The sequence below is a fragment of the Drosophila bipectinata genome, chromosome 2L, assembly GCF_030179905.1.
Source record: "Drosophila bipectinata strain 14024-0381.07 chromosome 2L, DbipHiC1v2, whole genome shotgun sequence".
Classification (NCBI taxonomy): Eukaryota; Metazoa; Arthropoda; class Insecta; order Diptera; family Drosophilidae; genus Drosophila; species Drosophila bipectinata.
Window position 1 is genome coordinate 9,413,400 of NC_091736.1, and position 14,144 is coordinate 9,427,543.

General features: G+C 38.9%; 3 protein-coding genes across 3 annotated transcripts; all 3 read right to left on the bottom strand.

Annotated features, from left to right (window-relative positions):
- Positions 1-330: 330 nt before the first annotated feature.
- Positions 331-5,382, bottom strand: dtr (defective transmitter release). Its single transcript, XM_017243856.3, has 5 exons — positions 5,137-5,382; positions 4,608-5,077; positions 4,481-4,545; positions 4,273-4,358; positions 331-4,215 (listed from the first exon to the last, which is right to left on the bottom strand). Exons 1-5 carry the CDS (start codon positions 5,282-5,284, stop codon positions 404-406), a joined length of 4,581 nt encoding a protein of 1,526 aa, XP_017099345.2. The 5' UTR covers positions 5,285-5,382; the 3' UTR covers positions 331-403.
- A 201-nt stretch (positions 5,383-5,583) lies between these two features.
- On the bottom strand, positions 5,584-9,474 carry Tsp39D (Tetraspanin 39D). Its single transcript, XM_017243308.3, has 4 exons — positions 9,390-9,474; positions 7,417-7,513; positions 6,730-7,308; positions 5,584-6,670 (listed from the first exon to the last, which is right to left on the bottom strand). Exons 2-4 carry the CDS (start codon positions 7,477-7,479, stop codon positions 6,605-6,607), a joined length of 708 nt encoding a protein of 235 aa, XP_017098797.1. The 5' UTR covers positions 7,480-7,513; positions 9,390-9,474; the 3' UTR covers positions 5,584-6,604.
- A 2,267-nt stretch (positions 9,475-11,741) lies between these two features.
- dimm (basic helix-loop-helix family member dimmed) lies at positions 11,742-13,341 on the bottom strand. Its single transcript, XM_043212580.2, has 2 exons — positions 13,053-13,341; positions 11,742-12,986 (listed from the first exon to the last, which is right to left on the bottom strand). Exons 1-2 carry the CDS (start codon positions 13,224-13,226, stop codon positions 11,952-11,954), a joined length of 1,209 nt encoding a protein of 402 aa, XP_043068515.1. The 5' UTR covers positions 13,227-13,341; the 3' UTR covers positions 11,742-11,951.
- Positions 13,342-14,144: the final 803 nt, after the last annotated feature.

The window sequence follows — 14,144 nt, forward strand, 5'->3', positions numbered from 1 at the left end:
TGGAATACCACTGACCGGCTAATCTTACTAGGCGTAATCAGTGGCAGCTTAGTGATAACCTGGTCGATTGCCCTGCGCCAAGTACGAGCAATAAGAAACAAAGCGAACCGGTTTTTCTGTTCCTCCATAAAGTTCCGATCCAGTTTAAGGTGGTTCAAGATGTGCCAATTTCGATAGACTGCCGGGCCAAACGGTATAACCGAAGTCCGCCTAATCGCTTTTCAAGTGTTTTTTACTTTTTATTAATTTCCATAGACTGATCGTTTCTTAACTGGTTCGTGGCGGATTCAAATCTCATAGCTTATCTCTTATAGGTGATTAGGAAAATGAATAATATTATTATTTTTTTTTTAATTTTTGGAATGTTCATCAACTTGGCATTAACTAGCAACTATAAACGTATTTAAAATCTTTTAAAAGTAACTTGAGCACTAACTCCGATCTCCTTCATCACAATATCACCATCGTCGTCCAGGATCTCCAAGTTGCACTCGATTTCTTGAGTTTTTATAGATTCCTCGTAAATTGGATCGTCTTCTGTTGTGTTTTCTTCTGGTGCTTCGAAATAGTCTATTATTAAAGGTTTTTTGGCGTTTGATTCAATATTGGTGTTTTGTGATCCAGATGTTAATGGGGCATCTGTTTTATCTTGGCTTGTATTGCCAATAATTTCCTGCTGAGTAGACTCTTTTGGTGTTTTATCCTCTTTAATAGTTTCCTCTGGAATGGGGTTTTCAATTTCTATAATATTTTCCTCTGAAACTGGTTTTGTATCCTCTATAATATCATTCTCTGAAATTGTTCGCTTTTCATCCTCCCCAGCCATTCCATTCTGATCCTGCTCACTTAGTTCTTCTATGATTTCCAATTTAAAGTCTTCTTCATCACCATCCTCATCACTTTCACCAAACTCCTGCTTATCCAGCCTTGCTAAGTCCTCGGGATCAAGAAATTTGTGCAATGTTTTCGATAACATGGCCCATTTGGCCTTTGCGGCTTCAGACGCTTTACGTCTTTCCAACTCTGCGGAAGATATCTTTGGTTCGATTTCCGATTGCAAGGCATTCCCTTCAACCTCATCCAAGGTTGGCCCTTTGGGAGACACCTGCATATTCTTCTCGAGAAGACAGCACAAGTTTCTACGCGTGGCTTCTTCGCGTTCTTGAACCATTTTCAAGTCGGCCTTGAATTCTTCGGAGTAAAATGATTTTAAAACTGATTCTGGAAGATTTGGAGGCTCTACCACGGCTATTTCTTCCCCAGATTCATAATCGGTTGGGGCATCAGACTGAACGTCGTCGTCAATGTCATTGTTGTGATGGGGCTTAGGCTTAGGTTCCTCGGCTAAGCGGTCGCCGTTTTCCTCGTCGAAAATTGTATTTTTTGTATTAACTAGAGTTTCTTCCTTTAGTTCGTTAAATGTCTTATCCTTATCCTCAGGCTCTTCTTCCTCCGTAAGATCAACTTGGCTCTTTTGTTCGAAAATCTTAGATCGACCGACGGACAGGTTCATGGGTCCCAGCTCAGTCGATGCATCCTGAACTGAAGGGGCTGGCGGTATTAACATAAGTTGGCGTTCTCGTTCCTCGTACTCCTTCATGCGAATCATCATTTTCTTCAACAATTCATCTTCCTCCTCTACTTTTGGATCTACCGGCTTTGTCTTGGACACGTCGGCATCATCTTTGGTTAGAATTGTCTGAAGCATTTGGTTTTCTTCGTTGGTGAATTGGACCTCCCGCGATCCAGACTTCATACAGGCCTTTAGTTCGTTGTAGCTTCTCATGCATTCTATAGCGGCTTCAGCCTCTTCATTGTTTTGGATTTTCTCGAGATCTAGCTTCTGGAAGAATTCAGTGTCCAGATTGCCGAAGGTAGTCATAGCTTCAAGAGAATAGAACTCTGGCTCTGGCTCTGGCTCCGGTTCGTTCTCCTTTTCTTCGCCGGCATATTCTTCGGACTGTGGATCCAGACCAGCCCGTTGAAGGGCCTCCAAAATCAAATGCTCCTCCGACTTCCTTGGCTTGGGTTGATAGGGGGTTGTCCAAGGACGTTTCAGAAACGCTCCCCCATGATCCTCCGATTTATCCTCATCGGCAGTGTCATAGCTATCAGACTCCGAGTCACTAATCAATGGGGGTGGTGGGGGCAATTCCTCCAACTCCCCAGTATCCTTCTTTACAACCATTAACCGGTTGTCGACCACCTCTAAGGTGTCATCATACTTGTCGCGTTGAGCAAAGCACCTCGCCGCAGAGTTGGCGACATGGCGCTTGAGTTTCTCGTTCTCCTTATTTATTCGAGCATCCAAATTTTCAGCCGTGTCCTTGTTAAACTCCTCAAGATTTTTTGACTTCAGCAGCTCTTGAGCGGCACGGATTTTGTCCACTCCTGATGATGGGTTACGCCCCAGTAAAGATGTAGTTCCAGGCTCAACCATCGAGTTGACAAAATCAGAGAACGTATCGAGGCATTCACGGATACTCTTACCACCGGCCGGATTTTCAAGTGCTGGGGGTACCAGTTTCTCCAACTTCGGTTCTGCCGAATAGCTGAACTCCTCATCGGACTCAATCGGTCCGAACTCGAAGTTCTTGGGCTTGGGCTTCTCGTCAATCAACTCCTCAATAATTTCGTCCAACACCGAAGTACAAATACCTTTCAAGTCGGAATCTTCTATGGTGACTTCCTCGTGGTACTCCACCGTTGTTTCAATATTGTACATTTCATTATTTTTGTCCTCCAACTCTTGCAAGAGCTTACGTAGCTCCTCCTCTTCTGCTGCCATCTTCTTGTTCATCTCTTCGCACATCTTTTCAGCGGCTTCCATGCTTGTCATATTTGTGATGGGCTTCCTGAAAATATTATCATTATCTTTGGGATTCTTTAGTTCTTTTCTAGGGAGTTGGAGTTGTAGCTCCTCCTTTGACCAATCCTTTGCTGGGATATCCAGTCCAGCACCAAAAACTCGCGTAGGAACATTATCTGTACTGTTGTCCAAGATTTTGGCAAACAACTGCTCTCTCTCAGATGCCTCGGTTTCAAGTTTGGACTCCATTCTTTCCTTCAGTTGCTTTCGACATTCATTCATTTTATCGGTAAGGAGTGGCGACTTGGCCTCCAAATGAACCTTCAAAGCCTCTTCGTCTGTCTCGCTGTCAGACTGGCCCAATGGATCGTCCATCAAACCGCACAAAGATTCTGAAGCCTTTCTAAGTTCCTCTAGATCCTCCTCCATGTGCATACCCATTTCCTCCAAGTCGTGCGAGCACTTTTCATTGGTCATTGCACTGTCTTCCTCATAGTCCATTTGCTCCCTGGTTTTCACGGTAGTAAACAAACTGATTTCTTCAGGTTCCTTGTCAACACATTCATTTTCATTATTGGGACTTGCTTCCTCCATTTCAAATTCTCTTAGTGGGTCCTGATGTTCGGTACCCAATAGTTCCTCAATAGGGGCGCCTGAACTATGAGCCAATTCAGCTTTAGAACAAGAAAGCAGCATTTCCTCGACAAGCCTGGTTCTTGTTTCCTTAGAGGATGCCTCGTTCTTGTTTTCTTTTTCTATGTTTTCACCCAATGTCTTGATGGCTGTATATGATTTCATTAAATCTTCAACATCCTGTTCAGAATCGCTGTTTGAAGCTTTTTCATTATCATCCGTATTCTCTACAAGTTCTCCGCTGGTACCCTCTTCAGGTTGTTCTTTGACATCGTCATTTTTAATTCCCTCATCAACTTTTTTCTCAGAATCGAAGTCTTCTAATTTTCCCTCCGTTATCATAATTCGCTTTCCCTTGGAAGTGTCCTCTTGTGGGTCCTCTAACTGTTTGATATCATTATTTTCAGTGTTCTCCTGCTGCACCTTATCTTCCTCTTTTTTGATAATATCTGTATCACTGTATTGGGTATCATACAGGACCTTGGGGCGGCCCTCGAGGGGTTTGCGATTACTTATTTGCTCAGCTATATGGTCGGCATGGGAGCCCACGCTTTCATTATCCTCAGCCGAACTGGAGCTGCTATTATTCTTCGAGGATGGCGGTCCCGACACCTCGTCCCACAAGTCGTCCACAGTGTTATTTTCCAGTTCACACTTTTTACGACAATCTTCTGCGGACATTAGGGCTTTTTGCTCCTCTTCAGAATCACTGGACCTAAGTAAAGGATCTTGCTGATCAGCTGGTTTGTGCTTATTACGCATACGGATAGTGCCTAAAAAGATTGGGGTTTTATCTAATTTTTATCATAATCGTGATTTTTAAATCTTACTGTTTACACTGTCGCGTATTTTTCGATGCTCAGCCCTGTTCCAGCGACGGTTTTCCTTACGTTCTCCTTCATAGCCCTCCCGTTTCCTAAGGAAATATTTTTTATTAATTTACTAACTTTGATAAATGGTTATTTATAATAAAAATATATTATACACAAAACTGTGAAAGTTTTCATTTTGTTTATAACTTATTCAAAGAATTCTTACCAGGCCTCGGCACAAGCACGATCACGAGCAAATACAGGACGACTATCCAAGTATGTAAGTTCTTTCTAAGGTAGAAAGTAGTTATTATAGACCTTTTAAATATTTAGTTAAAGTTTCAATAACTTACACATGCCAGAATTAGTGTTTTACGATACTGTGGAAGTCGGGATACTACTGGATTTCCCTGCAAAACTAGGACTTTTAGATTGGGCATCTGCTCAAATATCTTTACAATAAGTATATCATCAATTCTGTTGTTCGATAAATCCAAAACAGATAAGGTTTTGCATTGAACCAAATCTGAAAGGCTTTCGGCATCTTTTAGGTAGTTGGATGCTATATTAAGTGTATTCAATACTGGTAGTATGTCGGTTCCAATATTCTCTATTTTGCGAATATGGTTGGAGCTTAGATTAATCGTATCAAGCTGAGGACAGGTCCCCAAATTTTCAATTTTTGTAATAAGATTGTTTTGAAGGAACAGACACTTTAGTTTGTTGAGTTTCTCTAGTCCTTGGATCTCAGAAATGGCATTACATTCGAGCCAAAGGCACTTCAGCTCTGTATACTCCTCCAAGCACTCGATGGATTGATACCCTAAAACGGATTCTATATAAATATACTTTTTTTTTTATTAAAAAGCTGCTAATATTTACCCTGGTAATGCAAGTAAAGTACGTCGTTTAGTCGAGGAGTCTGGTAAAGTTTGTCCCTCTTGCATAGCTCTTTTAGGCCCTTGCTGGTCATACGATTCAGCCCCATTACTTCTCGGCGGCCAGCCACCGTTCCGGATCCTTGCGACATTGTTTTTATTCAGTACACACTAAAATTGTATATTTCGAATGTCAATTGCTTATTTTGTTGAGAAAGAAAGACTAGTTGACGTAGTTGCAGAATAGCCAACTTCTGTTCTTTCCAGAAATGTTATTTACTTTCAATGAACAATCGAATAGATTTTGTTACATTGGTTGTTAATGGCAACAGCTATTATTGGTATCCAGGTAATATCATATACGTGTATATTGAACCTCACTAAGAATGGATGTTTTTTACCCAAATACCATAAATTGAAAAAAAAATAGGAAAAAAGCAACAAATTTTTGTGGTGCTTCACAAAGCTTTTATTTAAGGTTACTCGTACATACAAATACATATTTAAAATTCATAAAGTTACTAATAATATTTTCAAGTTTTTCTTTTAGTTGTAGACAATTACAAATACAATGATCGTCCATTATAAAAGCCTCAAGATTCATATGTTGTGTTTTAAAAATGCTTTGTATAATGCAGTTCAATCTAAATGTTTTAAATTCGATTTGAAGCCGATTTATTGTGTGTTTTAAAAATGTTTAAATTTACATTTAATTGGTGCACCTACGGGTGATAATTAATACTATAAGGCATAAACAATTTATAAGGAAGTTTCTGGGCATTGGGTTCTTGTTTTTGCACCTCGAAACTTTTACAGTAGACACTATTCAGCATTTATTTTTTACTTTAAATCTGCAACACAAAGCAAGAAATAAAATTCTAGAATTTTGATTCTATTTTGAACATAAAATAATTAGTAAATGGAAAAAATCAATAGCAGAAACAAAACAAAGCCAGATCACAGCTTTTCGAGTATAAGATTTCCAAAATATGTTCCAATAATTTTTTAGGTTCCCCTTCAAGAGGCCAAGTCCTTCAGTCAAATAAGCGAGATTCTTTGTAAAAAGTTATTTTTTAAATTGATATTTTGCAGATGTTTTAACAGACGGATATGTAAATATGCAGTTTTCTTTAGAATAGTCTACACTAAAACAAAATACACTCATGAAAACAAGGTGGGATTTTTCATATGATGAAAATGAATGGGTTTTTCAGCGGTGCACCCCATCTACGTGAATTTTTGTAACATACATGTATAGTTATATATAATCATATAAATAAATAATAAAAATTCAATAGGGATGTGATAATAGTTGAGGTGATAAAATAAATTGGCATTTTCTGGTGAGAATTTAAGTGGGTATGTTCGATTCTAAAACAGTCGCTAAAAAATCTCGCATACATATAACTTATATAATACGAAAATCGGTGCTCCCATTTCAAAGACGACAAACAGGATCTTCGCTGCGCATTTTAAACGTGATCGTAGCTCCTCCGAAACGACCGATAAAGGCAGCAGGCGAATAGTATGGTTAATAACTAAAAAATATTTTAAATTAATAACAAAAATCAGATGCATAGATGACTAAGAGACATACCTGAATACCCGCCACAGCCAAGACAACTGAGGCTAAGATCAGTGTTTTTGAATCCAATATGTTCAATAGTTTCTGGAGGCAACCGTGGGGGGCGGCATCTTTAACGGTGCATTCCTTGGATTCGCTTAGATTGATCACCGAGCAACAGGCCGCCGGAAGGGTCTTGTTTGGGAAAATAGCCTCCCAGTCTTCGGGTCCATTGGTGCCACAGCAGTCCAGCTCAGTTTGCAGCAAAGTCCAAGCATCTCGGTAGTCATCCCGTTGTTTGTAGTGGCTCATGGTCGTGTTGAACTGTCCCTCCATCAATTGTTTGAGGCCAGTGTGCTTCACATAACCGGCAACGCCCAGGCCAATCTCGAACAGGAAAATGACCACGGCCAAGATGGCAAAGCTCAGAATCATGCAGCTGCTTTCCTTCAGAGCTCCGCAGCATCCCAGGAAACAGATAACGGCCACAGCAGCTCCCACAATCATAAGAATGATGGGAGCCGTCCAAATGTGGTCACTAACGAAGTTTGAATAATGCGCATAATTCAATTGGACCATTCCACCCACCAAGAAGATGAGTAGTCCGGTCAGCTGAAGGAGATAAAATAAGTGGCTTAAATAATGTAAAAACACTCAGGAAATGGGAAATGCTTATTTGAATTATTATAACATCATATTTGTAAAGAGATGACAACTTACCGCAAAAAGAAGATTGCAAAAGAATGTCAAGTATTTGACACATGCCAAGCCACCTGAAGCCATTATGTTCCCAAAACCGTCAAATCGTACTTCAATGCTGGAATGGAGGGTTGAAAGAAAAATGATAATAACCAAAAAATCAATATTATGGTCAACCGCAAACAAATGCCCCCAGAATATAGGACTCCAAGCCAACCCCAAAATCAAAGCCAAACCGTGTGGTATCTGTTTGAACCGCGGCCCATTACTTTCTCCATAAAAGTACTGTCCTGACCAACTAACACTAATATGTACACGTAATGGTTCGTTTTTATTTTTTTTGAGTATTTGTTTTAATAATTTTGTTTGGCACCATTACCCCAAGTGGCCCAGTTGCAGTCGCGTTTTCATCGGATTTTAAATGGTTGGGGGTGTTGGCCGCGGTATGGCTTGGTGGAAGGCATTTGGTACAAGGACAAAGTGCTTTGGCTGCATTGAGTGTAGCCAGTTCGGCAAGGCAGAACTCAACTAATAAAATCAGAACAAAATATTTACAATGTTGAAAATAGGACTTATTCCATAACTTAATTTCATGTAGTGATAAAAAACACATATCCTTATCTATGAAAAGCATTATTTATCTCTATTCAAATTTCTTAATTCTTATTTTTGTCTAAATCAACAAATAACAAACACAATTGCCAAAATGTGCCCCTCTTGGAGTACTAATTTATCTGAATAAGCAAAATTTTGCTGACTGCAATAAAATTGGATGTTCGGATCAAAGATCTCGATTTGAAAGATATGCATGAATTTGTATATGTAGTAAACATAATATCGTTTATGTACGTTTGTTTGTAAGATCTTATAATAATACTCTTATTGAGTAACCCAACGGCTTGAACTCTTCAATCAGTAGAGGTCGCTGCTCCAATTAGCGCACTCGAACCAGCCCTTCCTTGGCATAGGCACAAAAATGTACACTCTTGCCTGTTGTTATGCGAAATCGATCGTTTTGAAATTGTGTCAACCGTGGAAAAAATGGCAAAAGAGTCACTGGAGCAGTTATACTAAATGAAGCTCTATCGAAAAGGGTAGAATAAAAGTTTTTCCTGACCACCTGACACATGACTTAGAGCAATCAATAAAACATCACCCGATATGGACGTACATATATGGGACGTTATGTCGGGGAAAGTTAATACTCATACCATATATACATAGCTTAGAGTTGTGAAAGAAGTTATATATTATTTATATGGGAACATAAATGATCATAAAAATAACTGTCAATACTTTTTCTTACTTTCCCATGTGTTTTCCATTATGTTTTTCTTGAAACTAATTATATTTTTAATTACTATATAGATAACTAACTAAGAATAACTAAATGGTGGCCCCACTGTACTCCCGGTAACGGCCACTTTTAGCACCAGGTGGAGCTTTCGAGGGGGAGCTAACACTCAAGTGGAACAAAAGGGACGGCTGGCCGGGCCTGGACATCAATAATGCCAGTCCTTCGATGGTTAGAAAGTATTGTGTGGTCATGTGTGTGTGTGTGCATAATGATACACCTGGGTGGTTTGCGGGCCTTCTATTAATTTTGGAAACAAACCCGTTGGCCTGGTCATCGGAATTCTCACGCATCGGAGCACCTTTTAGAAACTACTGCAACGCAATAACCTTCTAAAACATAACAATTTCACTTAGGTATGCTGCACAGTACAATAGAATCTAGAATGTTGAAATCTCAGGTAAAAACGAGATCTAAAAAAAAAGAGACTTGGAAAAACAAAGGCCAGAAAAGTGGAGCGGAAGTCAGGCAGTGAACCTGAAAAGAAATAACTTCACACTCGCCCCCCTCTCTCATATAAGCCGCTCTGATTCTGTCTCTACCTATTGGAGTTACAAACTCCAGCTTAAAATTTTAATACCTCCAGTAACGTTAGCTTAAAGATAATTCACAGATAATGGGCCTTAATTTGTGTATATACCTGTCTAAAATCACGGCACTCTTTAAGCGTTTGATTTATCCGCACTAGCAGAACTCTTATCGGCACAACAACGAAAATACAAATAATGTTCTGCTAGCAGAGTTTCCAGGTTACTCAAGCTCTACTTGAAATGTTACTAAAAAATCCTTGGGACGCGGGAAATTTGAAAAACCAGTTTTCAAATCTTGGGGTAGATACATCGCATCGTTGTAGAAAATCTCGGCTTTTTATCTACAGTTTGGAAACCTAGTTACTTAAAAAATTGTCATGATAACTGCAAAATATATTGAATAATATATTTTGAACCTCGTCAAATATATCAATCCTCAGAAAATTGGATGTCAACAATTACTGGCTTGTTAACGATCAACTTGCCAATATATATTTATTGGTAAAATAAATAAAAAAAAATATATATTTTATTAATATAATTTCCAATTTTAATGTTATACTTTATTTTTTCGTTTTTAAATGTTCTAAAAACCTTATCTCACTTTTTAACACTTTTTTATAGTATTAACGTGGTCTTTTATTAGACGATATGGCAGCACCAAGACAAAAATGGCGGATGCTATGACTTGAACTACATAACTTAGAAGTTTAAACAAATAACATAAATAAATTAAAGCATACGACATAATAATTATATGAATCTTAAATAAAATTTTTTGTTTATATATATTTTTAGGATATTCAAAAAGAATTTATACCACAAGAAATAAAAACATTATACAGCGGGAAAAATTCAAAAATGAAGAAATTTTGTTTGCTTTAGAAAATTTAAGCTTTTGTATTCCATATCCCGCCTATAATTCTCTACTTCTTGTAAAATTTAAATAAAACACAATCAATATTTTCAATTTATTTAATATATTTTCCGTTTGCACCGTTTTAGGTATTTATAGCATTATTTTTACATTGTACTTTATTCATAAAGATGTGTGAATATACTTTAATTTTCTTGTACCCAACAAATGCTCGTCAAACTAAACTCTTATATTTTATTTACATTACGAGTTATATGTATGTATTTTTAATATTTATTTTTTTTTTAAATCTTTGCTTGTATTTTAACACATAATGTTGGAGAAAGTAACATTTATGAGCCATGTATACTTATGTTTAATAGACATAAATTTAATTTTAACTTTTACAATGCGGATCTAAGGAATTTCTAAACATCTATATTGCATTTTTCAAATGTTTTATTTACTATTTATTTTATTTTGTTGATTAGAGCATGACTAGAATTACAATTGAATGAACTGATCGCTTTGACTTGCTGGATACCAATTTCAGGACAGGAAAATTGCTCGGCCCTCGGCGGTTTCATTTTATTTGCTTATAGAATTTTGGCATAGGCCTTATATTGTTAGATATTTCTATGTCAAGTTTTCTATGTTAGCTATATATTTACATTGACTATCCCATATTACACATCCCGACTAATAAAACATAATCAACAAGCTTAACTTGGCATCTACGAAAACAGAGTCACCCTATCGACAATTTTTCACTTAATTGCTGCTAAGACCCCAGCATCTTCTTAAGCTCCCACACACATACACGCGCACACACACACACGCAGACCCATCACCTATCCATTCCTAGCTCCCACCACCCATTGAGCACCGTTATTTTATTACTGTTTACCGTTCCGAGCGTCACTAGTGTTGTTCCTTTTCCGCGCCCCGTGGGTTCGTCCGGGGTTCGACCCATAACGGAAGTGTGCCAATTCCAGTGAGCCATTCAACGTTTCGGTGTGTTAATTGTTTAGAAGCCCCCCCCCTTCCTCCACCCCCTTGCCGTCCTCGCCCCTCTTAATCCTTGGTAAGTTTCAAGTGCATTAAAAAGATCATGGGTGGTAAATTAACTTATTGGCGCGTCACTTCGACGGCGACCGTTCCGCAGTCGCCAGAGTTGCTAGTTAACGGTAATTGATGCTTTGTGTTGTTGCTATTGCTGGCAATTATATTATATAATCGCGTTCACATACTATCGAACATTACTTCCTTAACAGTCCTTACATCTTGATAGGACATCCATTTTGTCACGGACTGTGGTATAATTCTTTCTGTTTAAATGAGAAATCGCTTTAATTTTTATCTTAAAAATTTAATGTGTTTTTTGAGTGTTTTTACTTACAATATTCCAACGTTATATAATTTATTAAATTTGACTGCTGGTTAATTGTTACTTATCTTACTCCTTAGGTTTTAAATCTTTGATTTTTTGCATGCTTGTACATAGTATATTATTCAAATAAGTATTATTTGATTTAACTGAAATCCATAATGAGTCAATTTTCTTTTTTTAAATTTTTAAATAACCATTAAATATTTGCATTAATAAAAATTTTACTAAAAAATATATAAAACCAATTTTTTGTGCAACACAAGTGACTAAATGGATGATCAGTAGCACTAATTAATTGATCAAATAAAGGACACCTTTACAATTTTGTTTATCCTTACATTAATTTACTATTACGTTGTTAATGAAGTTTTAATACAGAGTTACTTACTATAGAGCTTTCATTAGATAATCACCCCACTCTGGGGCTTATAAAAACTCCCGGAATGGTTCATCGAAATTATCGTTAACATCCGGGAAGGTTCCGGAATTGCTGCCGACCCCAACTCCCACCCCCACACCTACACCCACTCCAATGCCCACTCCCACGCCCACCGGAGTGTTGCCATTGAGTATAAGAGTAGACTGTTGCTGCTGCTGATGTTGCTGTTGCTGCTGCTGCGATTGCAACATCGTGCCTCCCATGTGAACATGGCTAAGCATCGCCTGCTGATGGTGGGGCAGGTTGGCCTGTTGATGCTCCAGCGGCGTTTGTATGTGCATGCTTTGGGGCTGGAGGCTCTGCATCGAGGAGGCTGTGTTTGCCACAGCGGTGGCGTTTAGCAAGCTGCCATCGGAGGCGGCCAGGAGAGCACAGTCGTAGGATGCCCCGTTGGGCATCGTGTCCTCGAAGCAAAGCGTGGCCGCATTCGCACTAATGGTAGCGCCACTCAATCCACCCCCTCCTCCATTCTCCGCCGTAAGATTGGAAAGCAGAACGCCGCCGACGGCCCCAGAATTCAGCTCCATGGCCGCGGCCTCTTCGTTCCGTTTGGAGAGTATAATGTGCGTCAGATTAATGATATAGTTTTTGGCCAGCGTCAAGGTCTCGATCTTGGAGAGTCGCCGCTCCATCTCCACGTGGGGAATGACTTCTCGAAGCGACTGGAAGGCATCGTTCAAGCTGTGCATCCGCATCCTTTCCCGCTCGTTGGACTCTAGACGCCGAAGGTTCCGCTCCTTGGCATTCAAGGCGCCCTTGCGCCGCCGGTTTGAGCTTGAATTGGCATTGGACGAGCTGGAGTGGGCGCTGTTGGGCGTTAGGCTCGAGGAGCAGCTTCCGTTTCCGGCCTGCTGGCCCCGCCCCCGACTTGAGGCCCGCTGGCTCTCCTGAGAACCGCCCTGCTGCTGGCCATTGGTGGTGGTGCTGCTGCCACCGCCGTTGCTGCTCCCGCCGCCGCCGCTCGTATCGTCGCTCTGCGAGCTGGAATCTGTCATCTCCAGGTCGCAGGTGTTATTGCTTAACTGCAACGCAACAAGAAAATCGTATGAAAATGACAGTCCCCTCTCTTGCCGTCCATCTACCTCTACCTGTGAGGTGCGTCTGGTGGCGCGTCGCACGGGCCGTGAAAGCCCCTCCGCCGATTCCGGGGACAGGCCATTGTGTCCGTCCGTGTTGTAATTGTTGTTGTTATGATGCAATTGCTGCTGCAACTGCATAAAGTCGTGGCTGCTCATCAGTTCCGTTAGCTGGGTGGCATTCATGGCTTCGGAAGGTTTCAAACATTCACAGAAATCCAAATTTTTGCTATGGATAGAGGGCAGAAAATAAATAAAATTTTTTAAAGGAATTGTATATATTATGTCTGAAACAGACTGATTGTTCTTTCATTTCTAAAAAGAAAATAAAACATACCCTTGTACTCTACGAGTACCGGGTATAAATATAGGATCAGAGGGGAAAAGTTTCTACAAAATTCTTATATAATAGGATTTATAATTTTCTAGCTCTAAAAACTCTTTTCTAACATCTTAAATTTGACCTGATATAAGTTTCGAAGGACATTTCCAGAAGAAACGATCACTTCATTACTCAATTATCATTCTAGAATCTAGATCAAGGATCTTTCTTTTCTAAAAACGCCAGCATATTTTCTAAAACGCCACATTTTCATCATTTAACGACTTAGTTTATATACATATAATCTATGAGGATTTATTAGTTTTTATTCATTTATTGTTTTTTGTTTTTCCTGATATGACATCTATTTGGATATTCGTTATCTTTGATCGATATTTGCTATATTTATTGAACAACACACGTGACTGTTTGACATATAAATTAGGTCGAGTGACGCATAGCTATGTTTCCGAGATGTAATATTCAGATAGAAATGACGGTAATATAGGAAAAATCGGAAAATGTCAGGAAATCGGAAAAGTGCCTGGAATTGTATTGCAAGATTGCGTTTTCGAATTTCTTTGAATAATTAAAACAAATTCGCAGAAAACATCTCTATTCTAGTATTAATTTTCTGATTTATTTTATATTCTTTTAGAATTTGGTTTCTTTTAGAATGTATCTATTAATAGGAATAGTAAAAATATTAACAAAACTAAAAAGATTATTTTCACTTAGACTGTATTGTACTTAATGGGTTGCTTGCTGTTTAAATTAAGAAA

What these genes read in the sequence shown, in the direction of transcription:
- dtr (XM_017243856.3), bottom strand. Translation starts at nt 5,284, where the DNA reads ATGTCGCAAGGATCCGGAACGGTGGCTGGCCGCCGAGAAGTAATGGGG. An exon ending in ACTTTACTTGCATTACCAGG is followed by an intron (nt 5,078 to 5,136) that starts GTAAATATTAGC and finishes AATCCGTTTTAG; the next exon opens with GGTATCAATCCATCGAGTGC. An exon ending in CGTGCTTGTGCCGAGGCCTG is followed by an intron (nt 4,359 to 4,480) that starts GTAAGAATTCTT and finishes ATATTTCCTTAG; the next exon opens with GAAACGGGAGGGCTATGAAG.
- Tsp39D (XM_017243308.3), bottom strand. Translation starts at nt 7,479, where the DNA reads ATGGCTTCAGGTGGCTTGGCATGTGTCAAATACTTGACATTCTTTTGC. An exon ending in TTTGCAATCTTCTTTTTGCG is followed by an intron (nt 7,309 to 7,416) that starts GTAAGTTGTCAT and finishes TATCTCCTTCAG; the next exon opens with CTGACCGGACTACTCATCTT. An exon ending in TGGCTGTGGCGGGTATTCAG is followed by an intron (nt 6,671 to 6,729) that starts GTATGTCTCTTA and finishes AATATTTTTTAG; the next exon opens with TTATTAACCATACTATTCGC.
- dimm (XM_043212580.2), bottom strand. Translation starts at nt 13,226, where the DNA reads ATGAATGCCACCCAGCTAACGGAACTGATGAGCAGCCACGACTTTATG. An exon ending in CCACCAGACGCACCTCACAG is followed by an intron (nt 12,987 to 13,052) that starts GTAGAGGTAGAT and finishes GTTGCGTTGCAG; the next exon opens with TTAAGCAATAACACCTGCGA.